Source organism: Podarcis liolepis (assembly GCF_965112155.1).
Source record: "Podarcis liolepis genome assembly, chromosome: 6".
NCBI classification, from domain to species: domain Eukaryota; kingdom Metazoa; phylum Chordata; class Lepidosauria; order Squamata; family Lacertidae; genus Podarcis; species Podarcis liolepis.
The window spans coordinates 28,865,187-28,885,514 of record NC_139559.1 but is presented as its reverse complement, the minus strand read 5'-3'; the positions used below and the strand labels follow the sequence as shown (position 1 = coordinate 28,885,514).

Here is a 20,328-nt window from a genome sequence, read left to right as displayed (position 1 = left end):
CGTGCGGGGCAGCAGGCTGCTATCCGCAGCTTGGAGAGCCCTGCGGGGAAGTCCTGCAGGGCTCCCCAAGCTGCGAATGTCTGCCCCGCGCGAGAGGCGCTCTGCTAAAGAGCGCCCCTCGTGCGGGGCAGCAGGCTGCTATCCGCAGCTTGGAGAGCCCTGCGGGGAAGTCCTGCAGGGCTCCCCAAGCTGCGAATGTCTGCCCCGCGCGAGAGGCGCTCTGCTAAAGAGCGCCCCTCGTGCGGGGCAGCAGGCTGCTATCCGCAGCTTGGAGAGCCCTGCGGGGAAGTCCTGCAGGGCTCCCCAAGCTGCGAATGTCTGCCCCGCGCGAGAGGCGCTCTGCTAAAGAGCGCCCCTCGTGCGGGGCAGCAGGCTGCTATCCGCAGCTTGGAGAGCCCTGCGGGGAAGTCCTGCAGGGCTCCCCAAGCTGCGAATGTCTGCCCCGCGCGAGAGGCGCTCTGCTAAAGAGCGCCCCTCGTGCGGGGCAGCAGGCTGCTATCCGCAGCTTGGAGAGCCCTGCGGGGAAGTCCTGCAGGGCTCCCCAAGCTGCGAATGTCTGCCCCGCGCGAGAGGCGCTCTGCTTAACAGCGCCCCTCGTGCGGGGCAGCAGGCTGCTATCCGCAGCTTGGAGAGCCCTGCGGGGAAGTCCTGCAGGGCTCCCCAAGCTGCGAATGTCTGCCCCGCGCGAGAGGCGCTCTGCTAAAGAGCGCCCCTCGTGCGGGGCAGCAGGCTGCTATCCGCAGCTTGGAGAGCCCTGCGGGGAAGTCCTGCAGGGCTCCCCAAGCTGTGAATGTCTGCCCCGCGCGAGAGGCGCTCTGCTTAACAGCGCCCCTCGTGCGGGGCAGCAGGCTGCTATCCGCAGCTTGGAGAGCCCTGCGGGGAACTCCTTCTTCCCCCGCCAGCCTTCAGAAAAGGTCTGGGGACAGACTGTCCCCGGACCTGGTCTGAAGGCGGTTTCCCTAGGAACGCATTAATTGATTTTCAATGCATTCCTATGGGAAACCGTGCTTCGCAAGACGAAAAACTCGCAAGAAGAAAAAACTTGCGGAACGAATTAATTTCGTCTTGCGAGGCACCACTGTACTCCAGAGATATCTAGAATAACTGGGGCCTGGGCAGATTAAATTGTTTTAACAGCTGAACGGGCTCTGGTGCATTGCAGGAACAGTCAGTATTCTGCCCCACAGGAGCTCTTAGACTACAACTCCCATCATCCTTTGCCATGCTGATAGGGCTGATAGAAGTTAATAGTCCTATATCTGCAGAACACAAATTCTAGAGGGGTACGCCATTTTAATTGTGTTCCACGGGCAGAAGATGACATTGGGAGCAAGATAATAGCAAGACCATCATGAAAGCTGCTTCAATGAACCATGTGTTGCTTAATTGTACATTGAATAGAAAATGACTCTGTATGTGTATTGCTAAAGGGAACATTGGGGGATTTCCATTGAGATAACGAGAGAGCTGCTTGAGGACCTAATGAGTTGATGATTAACTGTTGATGTATGTCTGCTCTTCTGCTCTCTCACGTGGTGCTTAACCTTAGATCACATGAGTAAGGTATTGAGTTGCAAATCGCCATTTTGAGGGAGTCCTTTGAGGGAAAGACATGCTGATGTCTCTCCTGGAGAGAAAACAGCCTCGGGCTAGAATGCAAGCTAATGGAGTCTGTAGGAGAGACAGAGCTCTGTTTGTCAGCTCTGATTATAAATAGTATTTTATATTTATAAGAAGCTGAACCTGTGCTTGGACAAGCACATGATTTTATGCAACCATTTGAATGTATCACTTAATTGTTTTGTGTCTGCTTGAAGAAAGTTCTGTTAGTAAAAGTTTGGAACAATATTTATGGTTTGGACAATTTTTATTCTGAGGAGTCAGTTTTTATTCATCCTATTTTTCCAAGCTGTGCAATAGTAATATCTGCAAGACCATCTTCCACAATTCCTGTTTCCCAATACACACAGGGATAGCAGTCACTAGCTAAAACATATACAGTACCTCCCGTGCACAATTTCTGAGCATCCGGTGGTGGTAACAAATATGTTGCCCTCTTTGCAAGCTTCTTCCATTGTTGTAACTTCATAACCTGGAAATAAGGAGAAGGGAAAGGATGCATTGAACTGTAACTTTGGGCCTCTTCACACATTACGCATTAGAGGTGTACACATACACCTACAAACGTGAAAAAATGAATGCAGCAAACATGCGCATTCTAAGACTGAAAGAGGGAAAGAGATTCTGGCTTCCCCTGTGTAATGTACAAAAAGGCCCTGTAGATCAACAGGTGACCCACCTTTCATCTTGCCTTTTCTGATCCAGAATGTATCTGTTCTCTTTCACTATTAGACCATGGGGGATGGTTGCCTTAAACAAGGTGTAAAAAGGTAAAGGACCCCTGACAGTTAAGTCTAGTCGCAGATGACTCTGGGGTTGCGGTGCTCATCTCAGTTTACAGGCCGAGGGAGCCGGCGTTTGTCTGCAGACAGTTTTTCTGGGTCATGTGGCCAGCATGACTAAGCCGCTTCTGGTGAAACCAGAGCAGCACACGCAAATGCCGTTTACCTTCCCGCCGGAGCAGTACCTATTTATCTACTTGCACTTTGACGTGCTTTTGAACTGCAAGGTGGGCAGGAGCTGGGACTGAGCAACGGGAGCTCACCCCGTTGTGGGGATTCAAACCGCCGACCTTCTGATCGGCAAGCCCAAGAGGCTCAGTGATTTAGACCACAGCGCCACCCGCGTCCATAAACAAGGTATATGCCTCCTGTTTTGCCAGCTCTTAAGTATCTATCACAGCTGTATCATCCTGACCCTTTTCCCGTAGCGCTTAGGGTGGCATACGTAGGGTTAAAACAACATACCCTAAAGCATGGACCCCAGATTTGGGACTCCCATTCATTCTAATGGGCCTATGCCACATATGTCTTAGCTGGATTCACCAAGAGCAATGACTCACTTGAGCAAACGGTCCTTCAATTCTCACCTTCCATGGCTGCCTGCAGTGCATTGATTGGATCAATTTCTGTGATGATGACCCTGGCACCAAAGTTTCTCAGGGCTTGTGCACAACCTTTGCCAACATCACCATAGCCTGCCACAACAGCCACTTTCCCTGCAATCATGACATCTGTGGCACGCTTAATGCCATCGATGAGGGATTCCCGGCAGCCATAGAGGTTGTCAAATTTACTCTAGGGAGGAAAGCAGAATTTGAGAAACTGATGCAATTTCCAAAGATGATCGCAGCATGAAGCAAGCACATCAGAATGCTAGAGGTAGGCTAAATGCATCCAGGTTTCATCAGTTTCCATAAATCAGCATGTTTAAACCCAACTTCTACTATCCATAATTCTGCCACTGAAGTCTTCCTTGGCAAAGTGTCAACTTTCAGGGGTGGCGAAAGAAAGGCAGTTTCTTTACAGAGGCCTTTGATATTTTGCATCCAAACTATATTTTAGACACAAATGCTGCAGGAACCTAGAGAGGAAAGTTGTTGCAAGTGTTGACGGATGTTAAGAAGGGTGCCCCCCGTTGCAATTTAGCTTGAATGCAAAAGCTTATAGTTTCAAAGGAATCTATGCATCTTTCCCCAAAAAGACTTGCTGTGGGGAATGACTTACTAGCTTACTGCTCAGATGCACTCTCTGAAGCACACACCTCAGAAGGCTTTGCCACTACTGCTTCCCAAAGCAAAAGACCAGCACCATCACAAATCAGTAATTATGATGAGTTGTTCTGTGGACAAGCAGCTCATCAGAGTAAAATCATTACTGAACCCTTATCATTTCAGATGGCAGGTGAAGGTTCCAGAGGAAAAATGAGACACAAGGAAGAACAAATCCATAGTCATCAGCTATGGAAGGAGAGACAATACAGAAGAGTTTAGTGACCTTACCTTGGTGACAGAGTCATTAACATTGATAGCTGGCACCTTCAGGGCCCCTTTGGCATGCATTTTATAGAGATTATGGACTCCAGTGGTGGTTTCCTCAGATATTCCTTTGATTCCTGCAAGGAAGAATCCAACTGTGTTTACAATATGCTGCAGATCTCAACCAATGCTAAGCAGCCATCTTTAGTAGTCCTCTTAGGAGGACTTCTCTAGTAGTAGGAACCCTCTTCATACAAGGTCGAGTCTAAAGTAATATAGGTTTGTATCTGAATGCTAAGAACATGAACCATGGTATCCTCACTCATATCCAATAATATTTTTACAACAGGCTTTCGCAACACAGCTGAAGGGGCAGCCTCACTGGGGCAATTCATTCCTCTAGCATTTCCAGTTCAATAGGACCTTAGGTGGCATGGCTAGGAAAGACCTCTGCATGAGACCTTAGAGACCCACTGTCAGTTGACATGGTAGTCCTGGACTTTCGTTGGGGGGACCTATGGACCTCCATGTGGCTGGACTACAACTGGTCATGCTGACCAGGGCTGAAGGAAGCAGTCATCCAACAACATCTGAAGGACCACTAGGTTTTCCATGCTTGCAGTATGAATCTCATTATGTAGCTTGACATCCCTCCCTACTTCACATGGTGAATGGACCAAAACAGGGGGGAAAGGAACAAATCAGGATGAAACTAGGACTTGTGACACAAGGCCAGCAGAACAGGAGAGGCGATGTTCAGTGAACTGCTTTTCTGAAAAGAATCCTATGATGCAATACAGCAGATTAATAAGGCTGCATCCATATGGCTGTTTATTCTACTTCCACGACGTTTTCCTGACTGCTATGTTCCTGTATTATATTTGAGCTTTCTTGCAATGTAACAGCCACTTCTGGAACTATAGTGGAATATAGTACAAGTTGAGCACCCATTTCCATATTATTTGCAAATGGATGTCTTCTGGAAGCAAGTAAAACGGAAATAAGCACTAAACCTGTACTAGAGTTCCAGAAGTGACTTTTACATGGCATGAAAGCTCAAATATAATACGGGGACTTAACAGTTAGGGAAAAGTCACATGAATACAGCCTAGCAGAACAGAAAGTGGCCAATGGATAGTATTGCATAAAAATGCTACCCTCCCCTAATGGCTCTTTAACTTGTTTACAACACAGTGGTGCTTAAGTATTTGTTTCTGGAAAAGGCAGCTGGTAGTTATCCAATTACAGTTGCAGAAGGAGGTGAAGGGCCGGGATGCACGCATGCATAACTGAGACGGCCCAGGCCTCCCATAAAGACTTTCCCACCTGTTTCTTGCAGGGGAGATGCCAAGTCTGAAATCGCCTGTAACCTTAAAATTTGTGCAGCTCATTAACAAAAACAAAGATTTACAACATGGCGCTTACTTAAAATAACAAAATGACTGCTACAAAGGTTAATGCGCAGCTTCATGTGCAGATGAAAAGACAGGAATTACTGCCAATTCCACAGGTGTCTCCAAGCGATTTGGGGGGGTCAGTGACAGAAATTTATGAAACTCATTTAAAAAGAATGTTTTCTACTGAATGGATAAGCCCACAGGCACTACACTAGCAGCCCATGGATTAAACCAAACAGAGGAGAGGGCCTCAAAGAAGTGGAAAGGAAGAGGCTGGTTGGTCCAGGCAAAGAAAACGCCCACGGAAGTGCAGTCCTGTTGGCATTTTAGTGGATGAGGTGCATTTAATAGATTATGTCCATCTGCAAGTAATGCTCGCCTTCAAGGATCTTGATGTTTGAGAAAAACCAGGTAGTCCTTCAGAGGTCAGAGAGTATCTTCACCTATATTGGCAGGATTAATGTAAGACACAAACCCTTGGATCCTTCAAAATGGGAGAGACCATAAATACCACCTAGAGGCTGGATGAAGATTGGCATCTGAAAAGGCCCTTAAAAGAACAGATATAATCTTCAATAGACAGAGAGGGAGGGAAAATGAGCTTAAGGTTTTTAAGAGACTAAACTAACAAAGCACCTTCCATTAGCATCATGAGCAGCCCAATTGTCTGAGTCTGCTAGGGGCGGAGTGAGGAGTGAGATTGAAAGAAATGAAGAAAAAGACTTAGGGTGGGATTCACCTAATGAGTCCCATCAACAGAAGCCCTGTGCAATGACTTCTGCTTTAGCAACAGGGATCACACACACACCCAAATCAGGCTCCCCAAAATTGGCTTGGGGAGGTCAAGAGAAACCCTAGAACAGTACACAGAGTGAAGAGAAGGATGATTCCTTCTGACAAGATGAAATGCTTCTGCTGATGGAACATTGGAAGAGCACAATGTTGAATTCCTCCCCTTGTGTGCAATACCAGGGACTTCCTCAATGTCATTCACTTCTCTCCAATGACCCAACAAATGTCAGAAGGGCCAGAGAGGAGGAGTTATGGGGACATGCCAGAAGCATCCTAACGCTTCCTGGTCTCATCATCAACACCCGCAAATACAAAAGATAGAGTATATGGTATATGTTATCTTTCTCTCAGTGTACACACATACACGAGTGCAAGTATTAAGTGGTATAAAACAGTCTTAAATTAATAATACTGTAATTAACCAAGGGAAATTTAAATGTGTTTCCTTTGTGTCTAAAATTCCCTCTCCTCTTTCTTTGGAAACGCTGCTTCTTAGCCAATCCTACCAGGAAGCCTAGAGAAACAGTATATTCACTGACACGGGAAGTCACTTTGAGATCCAGGCAAACTAATAGGGTCACACACCAAATCCATTCCATGGCTTAAGCCATCCGCCAGGCTCTTTCCATGACAAGACCTGGACTGAAACCGGATTGGAATGAATCAGCGTCCTCCAAGATGTTTGAGAGGCTGCTTTCAGAACTTTTAACGTTGAAGGGTGGGAGCATATGAATCTAATAATATAAATGTAGAAAACATTGGTGTCTTATTAAATAATAGGAATTGGCAGCAGATCATGAGATGGAGAGAGGAGCACAGTATGGTCACATGCAGCCAATCAGTAGCAGATTACATGAAGAGACAAATCTATGGATGGACCCTAATCATTCCATGACATGTGATGGGGAGAATTTTGCCCTTTAGCCAACAGTCATATGGTCCCTGCTCTGCTTGAAACAGATATTACTTTAAAATATTTTCCAGCATGTTTTTACTTTGTTACCATCAAAGTGGGTGGGGGAATTCAGCTCCCAAACGCAGTGTAAAGTGCAATGCCCCCCTCTAGTGGGCCTTTTGCAAAAATCACTTTTCAGTAGTGCTCACGGCTACTCGTTTTTCACCTTTTTAAAAAATCCGCCTAGCTATATGTGAATTTCTTTATTGGTGAAACTTACATCCTTCCAACAGGGCTTAAAAATCCATAAGAGGCTAACGAGGGACAATTCTGCTCACTTCTCCATTGCATGCAAACTCTGCACAGGCCCCAAAACACTCTGGGCAGAGGGTGGGGCTTGCTCAGGTGGCACTGTGTGCAGGAAAACGTTTAAAAGTGGGGGGAGGGGTGCCCACTTCTGCTCTATGGCTTGGAGTTGAGTGGGAAGAAGAGGGAAGGCAAGCAGGAGAAGAGGAAAGTGCAAAAGGCATAGTTGCAATTCTAGCCTGCAACCTCCTTTTCTTTTTTTCCACTATCATGCTTGTTCATCTTCCTCATAAGATTTTGCAGGCTAGTAACTTCTTGGGGCTTGGTAACAATGCTGGTTTAACCTTAACCATGCCTTGTTCCTTGCATAACTTTATATATGCGAAGTTAGCACATGCCTCTTCTTTCAAGGAAAATAACACAGAAGGGTGGATTTCATAAAGGTACTAAAACGCAGCGCACAACCATTTGACGCAAGCAACTTCCTGGCTGTATGTTGTCTGACTGGTGTTTCCAAAAGCTTCTGCCCCTTAGGCACAAGCACAAAAAGTCCACGGCAGCAGCACTTAAAGTACTGTAACTAAAATATACAGATAAGAAGATCCATTGATTTTGATCTAACAAGGCAGTTTCCTCCAGACTAAAATCCCAAAGGGTGAATCCTTCTGCTATACCACTGTACAATCACAGAAACTGGGTAGGTATGCTGCCTTGTATTTTGAGAATCTCAGCATTTATTCTTACAGGTTTCTGTAGGTTAAGGCATGAAGGCAGAAAGCATGTGCAAGTTATACTGGCAGGAGGGTGAGTGGGGGTACCCAGAAACACTGAACTCTCTGCTTAGCAGATGATGAGTACAGCATCCAATCTTGCTCAATTTAGCCAGCATGTTTTTTGTCCGAGTTTCATTTCTTAAGTAATTCATCTATTAAAGTAATGGCTTAATAGACACCATGCAAAAACATTGTTTATTGCTACTGGAGTTATTGCCTCAGGAGCACTGAAGAACGGAAGGTTTGGAACTTTTCACTTCTGTTTTAGATTAACTGCAGCTTGCTGAAGCATCCAAACCTAGACAAACTTAACTAGGCTTAACTAGGCTTAACTATGAATTGTTGAAACAAGTCTGCTCCAAAGCACAGTTCATGGCGTTGGCTTGCTTCAGCAAGCCATAGTTAAGATTAACCCAGCCATGCAACAAAGCATCCAGAAGTTACTAGTCTGCAAAATCTTACAAGAAGCAGGCAAGTGTAGGAAGGGCTCCTCTTTACTTGCCAAGGTAGTTCAGATAGATAGTGACTCAGTGGTGTTGTAGCATGAAAACATCCACCCCACCATACACCTGAAGCAGTATCATGTGGACTCCCTCCCTGGAGGCCCGTATGCATGATGGCCTGATTTGTATAGCCTTTTCTACCAATTTCAAGTGGAAAGAATTGCTAATTAGGTCAGTGCACACAGTGCCTCTGGATAGCATTCCTCAATCACATTGCATTATGTGCATGATATAGTGGAAGGGAACTATCTAGGGACTTTCAAGGAGGAATGGCAACAGCTCAGTGGTAGTGTAAGTGCTTTGCATGCTGAAGGTCTCATCTCCAGATAGGGTTGACAATGTTCCCCATCTGAAACCCTGGGGAGTCACTGCCAGTCAGTTTAGACAATACTGAGCTTGGTGGGACAATGTTTGGATCTGTATTAGGCAGCTTCCTTCATTCTTACATTGCACTTTACATATTTTAAATGTTTATGCAAAACCACATATAATTACCTTTCAAGAGCTGTGGATATTTTGTGTGGACCAAGTTGGTGAGGTCTCCCCCATCGTCAAGAATCATGTTCAAGGGCTGCCCATCCTTAAAATAGAGGGTCTGCTCAATGCACCAGATGTATTCCTCATCTGTTTCCCCCTTCCAAGCAAACACTAGGTACAAGTCAAAACAGAGAGGCAATTAAAACACAGAGGTAATTAAACAGAAAGGTAATTAAAAGACTTAAGAAGTCAGCTACACTCAAATGAATGCAGTTTCAAGAGCTAAATGAAAAGATGTGCTATCATGATATCAGCAATCTTCCCTTGAAGCAACAAGAAACTCATCTCTGCATAAACAGCTGGAAATAAAAATAATTACATCTGAACAGGGAAGCAGAGTTTACCGCTTAATCATGCACATTAAAGACCTTAATCAGAATCCATCAGTTTCTTATACATTCACACGCTGGTGCTCTTCATGCCATACTGTCACAGAGCAACAGAAAGACAGGTCCATGCCCTGAGTAGCTTGCAATCTAAATTGACATTGTGGAGGCAACAGAGAGGGGGGCAGTACGTATACTTAAATTTCATAAACACTTACTTAGGTGTAGCATCAGCAAGTATGAAGATTAAGGCTTCATGGGAAAAGGTGTGGTTTGGAGGAAGGGTTTGAAGGAGGTGGGGGCGGATTGGCTGTGTTATCTTCAACTAAAGAAGATCTCAGCTTTTCCATGAAAATGATGTACAGAGTTATTGAGCATTGTTGACATCCCTTTGGCTTTCCTCACTCCACACGTCAACTCTTAAGACTCACACTTCTGCAGGCAGAGTGTTCATCCTCCAAAATACATGCCTTGACATCTTCCAGACTAGCAGCCATGCCTAAGCCTGTTGCAGCAAACACAGCAAAAGTCTTGCAGCAACTTGAAAACTAAACAATTGTATTGTGGCCTTACAACTTCTTATGGACTAGAGTCTGGTTCACCAACTTATGCTGCAATGAATTTGCTAGTTTTGGTGTGATGCCTAGATGCATGTTTCCACATTTTGAGGCCTATAATGAAGCCCATAGGATGCATAATCAGCAGGTTAGATCCCAGACTAAGACATGTTTTATCCCAATTTAAACCTGTGAGACTTAAGTCATTACTAACTTACAATACAATCCTAACCATGTTTACTTGAAGGTTTCATTGAGATCAGTAGGGTTTATTTCCTAGAAAGTGTGTTAAGGACTGTAACCTTAAGCAACCAAATTAGAATTGGGGAGGATCATAATTTAAAAAAAAATAAAAATAAAAGCTGCTGCACCTACTACTGAATAGGGAGCAACTAGATATCTGGAATTTCTCCATTTCTCATAAGTCTCCATCTAGGATAGAGGATTGTACCTTTCTTGGTTGTATAGAAGAGGCAATTTGGACAAGTGAAGTTTGACACTCTCTTGCAAGAGTAAGCAAAGATATACCTGCTGAAATTCCCAAGATATCCTTAAATACGTTAATGTGTTCTTATTGTCCAACATGCAGCACTAGCAGACCACTTTACCCAAGCCCCTATCCAGTAACAGATATCAACAGTTAAGTAGACTTCATACAATGAGATCATTCAAAGAGGGAGAAGGGTTCTCACTATATATTCAAGCAAATAGTCAGGATGCTGGACTCCTAAACAGAATGTTCAATCTTCAAAGCCACAATACTGCATCGTCAAGAGTAGCATACTCCTTAGGGTAAGCTTTCTCTACTTAGAGAGCTACCTTTATCCTGCAGCTTATAACCTACATCAGGGGTCAGCAACCAAAGGCCCATGGGCCACAAGCCCATGTTTAACTGGCCCATGGACCCCCGCCACCCGCTCAGTCGGCTCCCGTGCGCCGCCCCAAACCGGCCTGGAGCAGAGCGGGAACCGCCTTCCAAGACGCTGGCCGGCTTCCCATTGGCTGCAGGAAGCTCCTGCAGCTAATGGGAAGCTGCGCACGCCTCCTCCACGCTGGAAGGAGCACAGGAAATAGCGCTTGCGCACACTCTGGCCCACCGCAGCGTCTGCAGCACCGTGAACTGGCCCAAGTCACAAAACATCAAGAGTGAGGAACATTTTTCACCGCTAGGGATGCATTTCCTTCTGAGCAACCTTCCAAGGACCACTTGCCAGTGCTAGGCAGGGCAACAGTGGGGAAGCAATGAGTGTAAATTTTACCTTTGTACAGTAGGCTAGTTTCTACAGACAGACAGACACACACGCGGCCCCCCACCTCTATCCTCCATCCTGGCAAATAAGTCATTATCAGTCCAAGAAGCACTCCAGCCAGGCAAAACACTTGGGGGTTGAATTGGGTCAGTGAGGGGTGTAGCAGTGGGGAGAGTTCTTAGGGCCAGTTGGAGAGGCCCCAAGGGCTGCATTTGGTTCCTGGGCTGCAGATTCCCTACCCCGATCTACGTTTTCATTCTTTTTGATGAACTATAAGCAGCAGCACAGCCTGCTTAGCCATTTCTCACCAACAGTTTTTCTTTGCTAGGATGATACACCAAAAGAATTTTGCCCTGTCAGCACTGCATTCAGAATGAGAAATCACTCTCAGGCGCATTTCTTCTGCTCTGGTGCTAGCCTGGCAAATTCACCCCTCTACGCTACATTCTTTATTGGTCATTGGGCTGGACCGAGCAAAAGAAACAGACAAGAGTTAAAGTGTTATCAAAGCAACATATTACCAGGAACCCCGGTTTTGGCAATAGCTGCAGCAGCATGATCCTGGGTGGAGAAAATATTGCAGCTGGACCACTGCACCTGCAAAAGAAATCAAAATATATCCAGAAACCATCAGGGGTTTTTCCCTACCTTCCTCTACAGAGATAACAAAGCAAGTCCAAACCCTTTTTACTTCCCTGTTGCATGTTTCGTTTAAAAGGCAAAACAGTTTAAAGAAACAGGAAACAATTATTTACAAATTGAGGCTTAATCAGATTTGGGAACCATTACCCGTATCGAAAGAAAACCTTTCTAAAATGCATCTGCTAAATATCAGGATGTAACTGAAGTTTTGAATAGAGCTAACTTACAATGTTACAATGTGGATGTCCCCCCCCCCCCTTTCAAGGTCCAATCAAGAGTTTATTAACCCGATATGAAATTGAATTCTATGTCCTTTTTTGGCTTTGCTTCTTCTTGGGTTGAGTGGGCAGTCAACAACATGATAGCAATGCTGGGAAGTTGGCATCTAAATATACCTCTGCGCAAACTGGGTTGCAGGTGAACGGAATTCTCGGTCACATGCAATCCCCCTGCAAACTGGCATTCAAAGACAAACTCATAGCAGACCTATTGGAATCAATGACCACAACGTCTTCAATTTCAATGTGTCTAATGACTAATGCTGGCTCTCAGCCTACACTTCAGGTGGGGAGAAAATCTATTCTTACCACTGCTAGAATCCTTATGGGAGATGGAACTTCCATTACGCCAGAAAAACAATGGCAAGTCTAAATCCCTATAGCCAGTGCTGCTGCTCTAATGAGGTACTCCCCAATGTGCTTCCTCAGTGCCAACTATGACTGCTCTGAAGCATGATCAGGAACAAACTCCAAGTGTTAAATATTGCCTAGCTCAGCCTTGCCTAACCTGGTGCCCTCCAGTTGTCATACTCCAACTTTCACTCACCCCAGCCAGCATGGCCTATCGTCAAGAATGATGGGAACTGCAGCCAATCAACATCTAGAGGCTGCCAGATTGGTCCACCTGTTTTTTTGTTTGACAAATAGCCAGGCAGAAGAAGACCAAGAGGAATTGGAGCTGCAGGAGGGGCAAAGTTTTTTTTAAAAAACACCCACACGCCACAGTACTGATCTGGCTCTTGCACTGGCTATTTATTCAACAGCTACACAACTCCAACTATACTTTGACTCTTAATGGCTAACCATACCTACAAAAGACCAGTGTTCAGAGTCTGTGGCTTTACTTAAACGTGATGCATGAAAATGCTCCATTTGGTATGGGTCAGTAGTCCTCTTTACTAAGGGAAACACAAGTTAATTTTTTCCTTTTTCAGAACAAGTTCACATTTTAGTGTTTCGTTTTTTATTCTGCCATTTCTCTTAAAAATATTGAACAAACACTGTCTGGGCCATTTTGTTCTACTTTAGCCAACAACAATGAGGTTCCTTCTTTCTCTCTCTTCCTTAAAGAAGGAATCCAAAACATGCTTACCTCCGCACCCAGCGCCACCAGAGTTTCAATCAGAATTGCAGTCTGAACAGTCATGTGTAGGCAACCAGCAATCCGAGCACCTTTCAGTGGCTTTGCTGCAGAGTACATCTCCCGCATCTTCATCAACCCTGGCATCTCATTCTCAGCAATTTCAAGGGCCTTGCGACCCCATTCTGCAAGGCTGATGTCAGCTATAAACATAAGGAGTAACAGGTGGTTGGAACAGGCATTCATGAAACTGTAGTCCATTCAGGTTCTCCACTAACAGCAGCAGCAGCACAACTGCTATGAAGCTATCAAGAGAGACATTTGGCAGCAGCTGGGAAAGAGGAGTAGCAGTCCCTCTTCATTTTCTCTTGAAACTTTTTGGTTAAGAGCTTATGCATACACTGTGTTATACTATGCTAAGAGATTTATTAAATTCTACCTCTGTTTTACAAAAAATAAAATAAAAAATAATATACAGGTAATCCGATTTAGGTGTAATGTTCTTTAAGTTACAAGAAACCATCATTTCCAGGCAATTTCTTCTGTAAAGTCTTTGAAGCAAGGTGCTTCTGGAATAAGGGCCGAGGGAGAACCATTCCATGGAACTGCAACATTCTGCAAGGAATACATTTAAGCCTGCGGGCATTTGTCAGCTCTAAAAGAACTAAGAGCAAGATAAACCCCAACCATAAGTTCTTTGCAACTAAATATAGCTTTCATTTTCCAAACATTGGTACATTAAACCTTTATGACACAGCAGCACTTAGCTTGTATTACACCACATGCTAATCTTGCAGAAAATACAGGAAAACTCATTTGCCAAGCACTTAGATCTTTAAAATCCTTTTTTTAAAAAGAAGGGGACAGCCAGCCAACAGAGCTCAGGAAACAAATATTCAGAGAAATCTCAAAAAATATATGAAGATCCCATTTTAAAGCCTTTCAGGTGCAAACATCCACAATAAGAGCTGGCTCCTAAAAAAGCTAAAGTTAGTATGATACATCCATAATTGACACTGGTGGGCATACATTTTACTGTCATTCTGTGTGGCCAAGACCATATAGATCTGCAGCACTAAAACACCTTGGTGTCTACATGATCCAAAAGAGTGAACAGAAGAATATGTGCACTGCAAGTAAGATCTCATAAAGTTACCCCACATATTTGTTTTCTGCAGAGATCTTGAGTGCACATCTACTTCCTTTGGTTCTGTCTACTGTCCAAGTTCAAGGTATCCTGCCTGTTGTCTTTGTAGAGGCACCCGCCTGGCTATTGTTGAAAACAGAATACTAGCTAGAAGGACCTCTGATCTGGATCTAGTAAAGCTGCAGACCTCGGAAAAAGCCCCACTGGAATCAGTGGGACTTAGTTCTAAGGAGACATAAAAGGTAAAGGGACCGCTGACCATTAGGTCCAGTCGCGGACGACTCTGGGGTTGCGGCACTCATCTCACTTTATTGGCTGAGGGAGCTGGCATACAGCTTCCGGGTCATGTGGCCAGCATGACTAAGCCGCTTCTGGAGAACCAGAGCAGCGCATGGAAACGCTGTTTACCATCCTGCTGGAGCAGTATCTATTTATGTCCTTGTACTTTGATGTGCTTTCGAACTGCTAAGTTGGCAGGAGCAGGGACCGAGCAACGGGAGCTCACTCTGTCGCGGGGATTCAAACCACGACCTTCTGATCGGCAAGCCCTAGGCTCAGTGGTTTAACCCACAGCGCCACCCGCAAACCCTTAAAAGAATGTGCATGGCAATGTCAACTTTTCCTCCTGCAGAAGTGCTACTCAAGGGCTTCACAGCACCCTATAAATTTGACAACATTAGCAAGTTGCTGCATCAGATGCTAGAGCTAAAAGATGGGAGGGACATAACAAAAACACAAACCCATGGTATAGTAGGGCAAGCACACTTTGCAGTGATTTCTAGTAACTATAATTCAGTAAGTAGAATTGGCAACCATAAGCCAAGACTTCACCAAGGTGGTTGAATAAATGGGCACTCAAATGTTAAGGAAACAAAGGTTTGAGTAGGTGGTGGCAGCGGACACATTTCAGCCCCACTATGATCTGTGACTTTGACCCATCCCACTGGGCACTATTTCATCACAACATATGAAAGAACCTTAGGCAGGATTTGGCACTGTTAATACCTTTGTTGTCTTCTGAAAGCACTTACTAGTATTTCATTAACCTAAATAGGTATTTCATTAACCTAAATAACTTTTGTCTTCTCAGCAGCATTTGCTGCCCTTTGTAGTTCAGAGGCTTCTGTCTGTGCCCGTTTCTGCTAAACCAAGCCACAAAACCAAAGGCCAAAAAGAGTGGGGTCCTGACTGATTGGAAGGTTGGCAGTTCGAATCCCCACAACAGAGTGAGCTCCCGTTGCTCTGCCCCAGCTTTTGCCAACCTAGCAGTTCAAAAGCATACCAGTGCAAGTAGATAAATAGGTACCACTGCGGCGGGAAGGTAAATGTCATTTCCGTGTGCACTGGCTTCCGTCACAGTGTTCTGTTTCAACAGAAGGGGTTAGTCATGCTGGCCACATGTCCCAGAAAACTGTCTGTGGACAAATGCTGGCTCTCTAGGCCTGAAGCAAGACGAGCGCCATACCCCTTAGTCGCCTTTGAGTGGACTTAACCGTCCAGGGGCCCTTTACCTTTTACCTTACCTGACTACATTGTGTGTCATAATCTTATGAGAGACTCTTGTGGGAATGAACTCAGAAAAGACTGACAAATGTTGCATCAGGTAAGTTACATGAAGCCTTTGAAGTGGCAGAGAAACAAAAGTGCTGATGCAAACCACTTAATGGGTAACTGGGATGCCAGCATTAACCTTGAATAGAACTGAGATATCTTGTTTTCCCCCCTGCCCTACCCAAACTTCAGATACTTCAATACTTGAATGGAAAATAGAGAAAGGGCAGTTTTAAGAACTTCACACTTTGGTATAAGTTAGCTAACTTTAGCACACGTCAGGTTCTTGTAACTGAGTAGCAAGATCTTTTGGTGACCCGCTACAGTGAATCCCAGTGATTTGCATGGTGAAACCTAGAGATTTTTTTCCACATTTTCTCAGTACATCAATAGCTTCCTTTTTCAGTTCTCATTTAAGCACGTGACAGGCCTTCTGCCTGTCAATCATTGTTTCAGATGTCTTCAGATCATACACTAAGCATCTCTAGAAGAGGCCAAGATGGGAAAAGCCCAAACTAAAAATATAAAGAAATATTTGGGGGGGGGTGTCTTCTTAACGTATATCAGAGCCTGATATTCTGACGTAGTCACACTATTGCACAACTTTCCCTTTAAGCCTCTGCCCTAGTTTTAAGCTCCTTCTGCAAAGGTAGCAGATTATGACGTTACGAAACATTTTATTGTACGCGACTGGAGAAACGGGGTGGGTTTTTTTCCCCATTTCCAAAAATCCCTTCTATCTCTGACGGATCTACCCACGTATTTCAAAATAGCCAGGCTTCTCCCTAAGCAGGGGCGATTCATAGAAACCTGCAGCGTGCTTAACGCAGGGAAGCAGCAGCGACGGCTTGACAGCATGGTCCCCGAGAGCACTCTGGGAAATGCAGTCCTCGCGGCTCCACGACCACGAAACAAACCTTCTGCCGAATGATCAGAGGGACTACATTTCCCAGAAGCAGACCTTTCTCCGGAGCCCACATGGAGTTTGCTCAGAAATTACACGCTAGCCTAGCTAAGCCAAAGTCCATTTTGGACTACGGGAAGGAGAGAAAAAATAAGCCCTCCCTGCACACCAGAACTGGGCTAGGGGGGATAACATTTAGCATCATCATTAATATTTGCAAATTTTACTTTTTTTAAAAAAAAATGATTTCGGGAGTGGAGCGAGAACAATGAAAACGGTGCAAAAAAATTCATTTGCTTATAAAACATCACGACGAAATAAAAGAGAGAGGGGGAAGCATGGCAGAAAACGCACCATTCCAGGCCCAGCCACCCCCGATGAAAACCGGGAGCACGCTAGTTTGCTCGCTCGCTCTCTGCAGGCCTTAAGCACAGAGAGCAATCAAAACCCACAAAAACATGCAACGAGGCTCCCTTACCAACTTTGTAGGGCAACTTGTCGGACATGCTGGCGCTTCTGCGGCTGTGGGGCGCGGGAGCGAGAGGCGAGAGGCGGCGAGAAGCCACTGGCGGCAAAATGCAGGCTTTAAATAGACTCGCCCAGGTTGACAAATGTACGAGGCCGCCTCCACCAATCCCCTTGTAGGGCACGGAGGGGGCGCGGCCTCGCCATGCGCAGAGGAACAGGAAGCGCGCGGCGGCGGCGGCGGCGGCTCGCCGGGCCTTGGATCGGGGATTCCGCGCCGGTGGGCAGAGGGAGAGGGGAACGGCTCTTGCGCCTCCGCCTCATTGGGTTTCAGCTGTGCTTTTATTTCGGGGTGCTTCTCCTTCCAGGGCATAGGCACACAGCTGTCAACTTTTCCCTTTTCTTGCGAGGAATCCTATTCGGAATAAGGGAATTTCCCTTAAAAGGGAAACGTTGACAGCTATGCATAGGCAGCCTCCAGTTTTCAGAGGTCGAGAAAGGGATTTCCCGAGGTAGCCGCGGTGAGAAGCAGGAGAGTAGATCCAGCGACAGAGGAGACGAAATGGACCATTGGTCCATCTATGAACTCAGCATTTTCTACTGGCAGGAGCTTTCCGGGGTTTCAGACCATGGAACTGTAGAGTTGGAAGGGACCACAAGGGTCACTCAGTGTTTCCCAAATTTGCACTCCGAAAACAGCTGCAGACCCAACTCCTATCATCCCTAGCTAGCAGGACCAGTGGTCAGGGATGAGTGGAATTGTAGTCCAAAAGCAGCTGTTTGGGAAACAACTGAACCCCCTGCAATGCAGGAATCTTTTGCTCAGTCTCACCTGGAGATGCCAGGAATTGGAGCAGATATGCAGAGCTCAGGGCCGGCCCAGTCATGAGACAAGGTGAGGCGACTGCCTTGGATGGCAGGATCCACAGGGACAACACATCCCAGCACAGATCTTTATCCCATCCTCTCTGCTCCTGATTTAGATTTTCACTCACCACGTCTTCCCTGGTGGGGAGGAGGAGTGCCATTTTGTGGTTTGCCTCAGGAACCAGTCTTGAACTAGTCCTGGCAAAGCAGGTGGTCTGCTGAACTGCAGCCCATCCTGCCCAACTTTTGCTGTGATCCTTGAATGATCAAGGCGTGCAGCTTTGAGAAGAGAGACAGACCATCACATCAGTGATAGCTTTAAAGTGCTGTTTGTTTGATTTAGTGAACCCAGCCCAGAGACTTGCCTTTGAATGATCAAAGGAATCCAGTTAAAAATAAAATTTTGCTAACACAGTGAAAGATGCCCTTTTTTACCTTTTGAAGTTTTCATGGCCTGTGCCCATATGTTTCCCATGAATTATCATGGTCTAAGATTCCCAGATTCAGTCCCCAAAAGAACTATGGTGTTGTTTTTTTTAAGGGAAGTGGGAATATTTCACAAGGCACAGCTTCCTCTGCCTTGGTAGTAGAGTGATTGACAGAAGTTGTGCTTTATGGTTTCTTTTCTGTGCATCTCAGTGATGAGTATATTTATTTGGAAGTAAATGTGCCCTGGATTACAACAGCCTTACTCTTCTCACGTCTAGGGACAACATCAAGATCTCCAGCATTATGAAAACATTTTACAGCTTTATGAAAACAGTGAGATGCAGTGATTGTCAAGCCCAGAACAGTTCCTGGGACTAAACTAAAGAGAACAAAGAAGGATGCAATCCAGGAAATATGTATAAGATCATGGTTTTGAGCACATTTGTCCCTCCACAACTGTTCTTAATATACCAGGCTCAGCTTTGCCCTCCTACATTTTATATACGAGTCACTTACATTTATGTTCACATGTGCAATAACAATGTGCTTTGTTTGCTCAGCCCTTTTGTCCTGCACTAAGCCACAAATGCAAGAGCAATCCCTGGTGGGATCATGCTGAGTCCTGTATTATAGATATTTACCACGACACTAGGTTTTATATGTCTGCTATACTGCATTGTACCTTAAACACTAGAGGCTCTTTCAGCGTAATCGTCTATGTCTCCTACTTGCTGGCAATGTGCAGGTTGCCAGCTCAGATAATGAGTCCATTTACTGCCCCCTGGAACAACCAATCCCATGCAGGCACATCAAGCCAAGGCAGTTAAGTAATGCACCATGTGTTTATATTGGCTGGATTTATATTTATTTAATTTTGTTTTGCCATCACATTTTCTCTTTTTACGCGAGCCATGCTTATCTGGAGATAACCACGAGAGGAGTAGAAACGTGAGGATAACAGCTTCCCCCCGTCCCAATAAAATTATTAGAAAGGCTTTTGAATCTCTCTTCTAGTTGGGTGATTACTGTGGTTCCCTTAGTTTCTATTTTTTAGGCCGATTTCTCACTTTGCTGCAAACCTTTTTCTGGACGAAACCACTTCGGATGGCAAGGGAGGGTGGTTCCCTTGAAGATTCTGTGAAAACACACCAATCATTCCATCCCCATAAACATATCATGCCACTGAGAAGGTGTGGCTAGGAAAGAAACTTTATTTCTGACATATAGGGGCCCTGTCTGCACTATACACTGAAAGCAGTATTAAACCATTTTTAACAGCCAAGAATCTTGGGAAGCATACTTTGTTATGGAAGCTGGGAATTGTTTGGATACATTATCTCTGTCCCTGCTTCAATTCTAAGAGGACCTTGGGAAAAGAGATTAATTGCTAAACCATTTTGGGAATTATAGCTCTCTTTGGGGAACAGGATTCTCCTAACAACTCTCAGCACCCTTAACAAACTACATTTCCAGGATTCTTTGGGGAAGCCATGACTCATTGATCACTGCACTGTGACCGTAAACCAAACTCTGTTTGTTGTGCATGTTCCTATTAACCCTCTTCTGAACAAAGCTCAGTCTTACAACCAAGAAGAAGAAGAAGAGTTTGGATTTGATATCCCGCCTTTCACTCCCCTTCAGGAGTCTCAAAGCGGCTAACATTCTCCTTTCCCTTCCTCCCCCACAACAAACACTCTGTGAGGTGAGTGGGGCTGAGAGACTTCACAGAAGTGTGACTGGCCCAAGGTCAC

At 45.2% G+C, this 20,328-nt stretch overlaps 1 protein-coding gene and 1 long non-coding RNA gene across 2 annotated transcripts in view; both read right to left on the bottom strand.

Moving 5' to 3' along the window:
• Positions 1-17,524, bottom strand: part of AHCY (adenosylhomocysteinase) — a 28,253-nt gene extending 10,729 nt beyond the window's left edge. Inside the window, exons 1-7 of the mRNA XM_083508182.1 lie at positions 17,295-17,524; positions 13,227-13,417; positions 11,735-11,810; positions 9,039-9,191; positions 3,902-4,014; positions 2,990-3,197; positions 2,005-2,092 (exon numbers count right to left, since the gene is read on the bottom strand). Coding sequence (XP_083364308.1) covers positions 2,005-2,092; positions 2,990-3,197; positions 3,902-4,014; positions 9,039-9,191; positions 11,735-11,810; positions 13,227-13,417; positions 17,295-17,322 — 857 coding nt within the window. The 5' untranslated portion in view covers positions 17,323-17,524. The remainder of the gene's footprint in view (positions 1-2,004; positions 2,093-2,989; positions 3,198-3,901; positions 4,015-9,038; positions 9,192-11,734; positions 11,811-13,226; positions 13,418-17,294) is intronic.
• Positions 10,312-11,102, bottom strand: LOC310709168. Its single transcript, XR_014527381.1, has 2 exons — positions 11,015-11,102; positions 10,312-10,984 (listed from the first exon to the last, which is right to left on the bottom strand). It is a non-coding gene; the product is annotated as an uncharacterized lncRNA (long non-coding RNA).
• Positions 17,525-20,328: the final 2,804 nt, after the last annotated feature.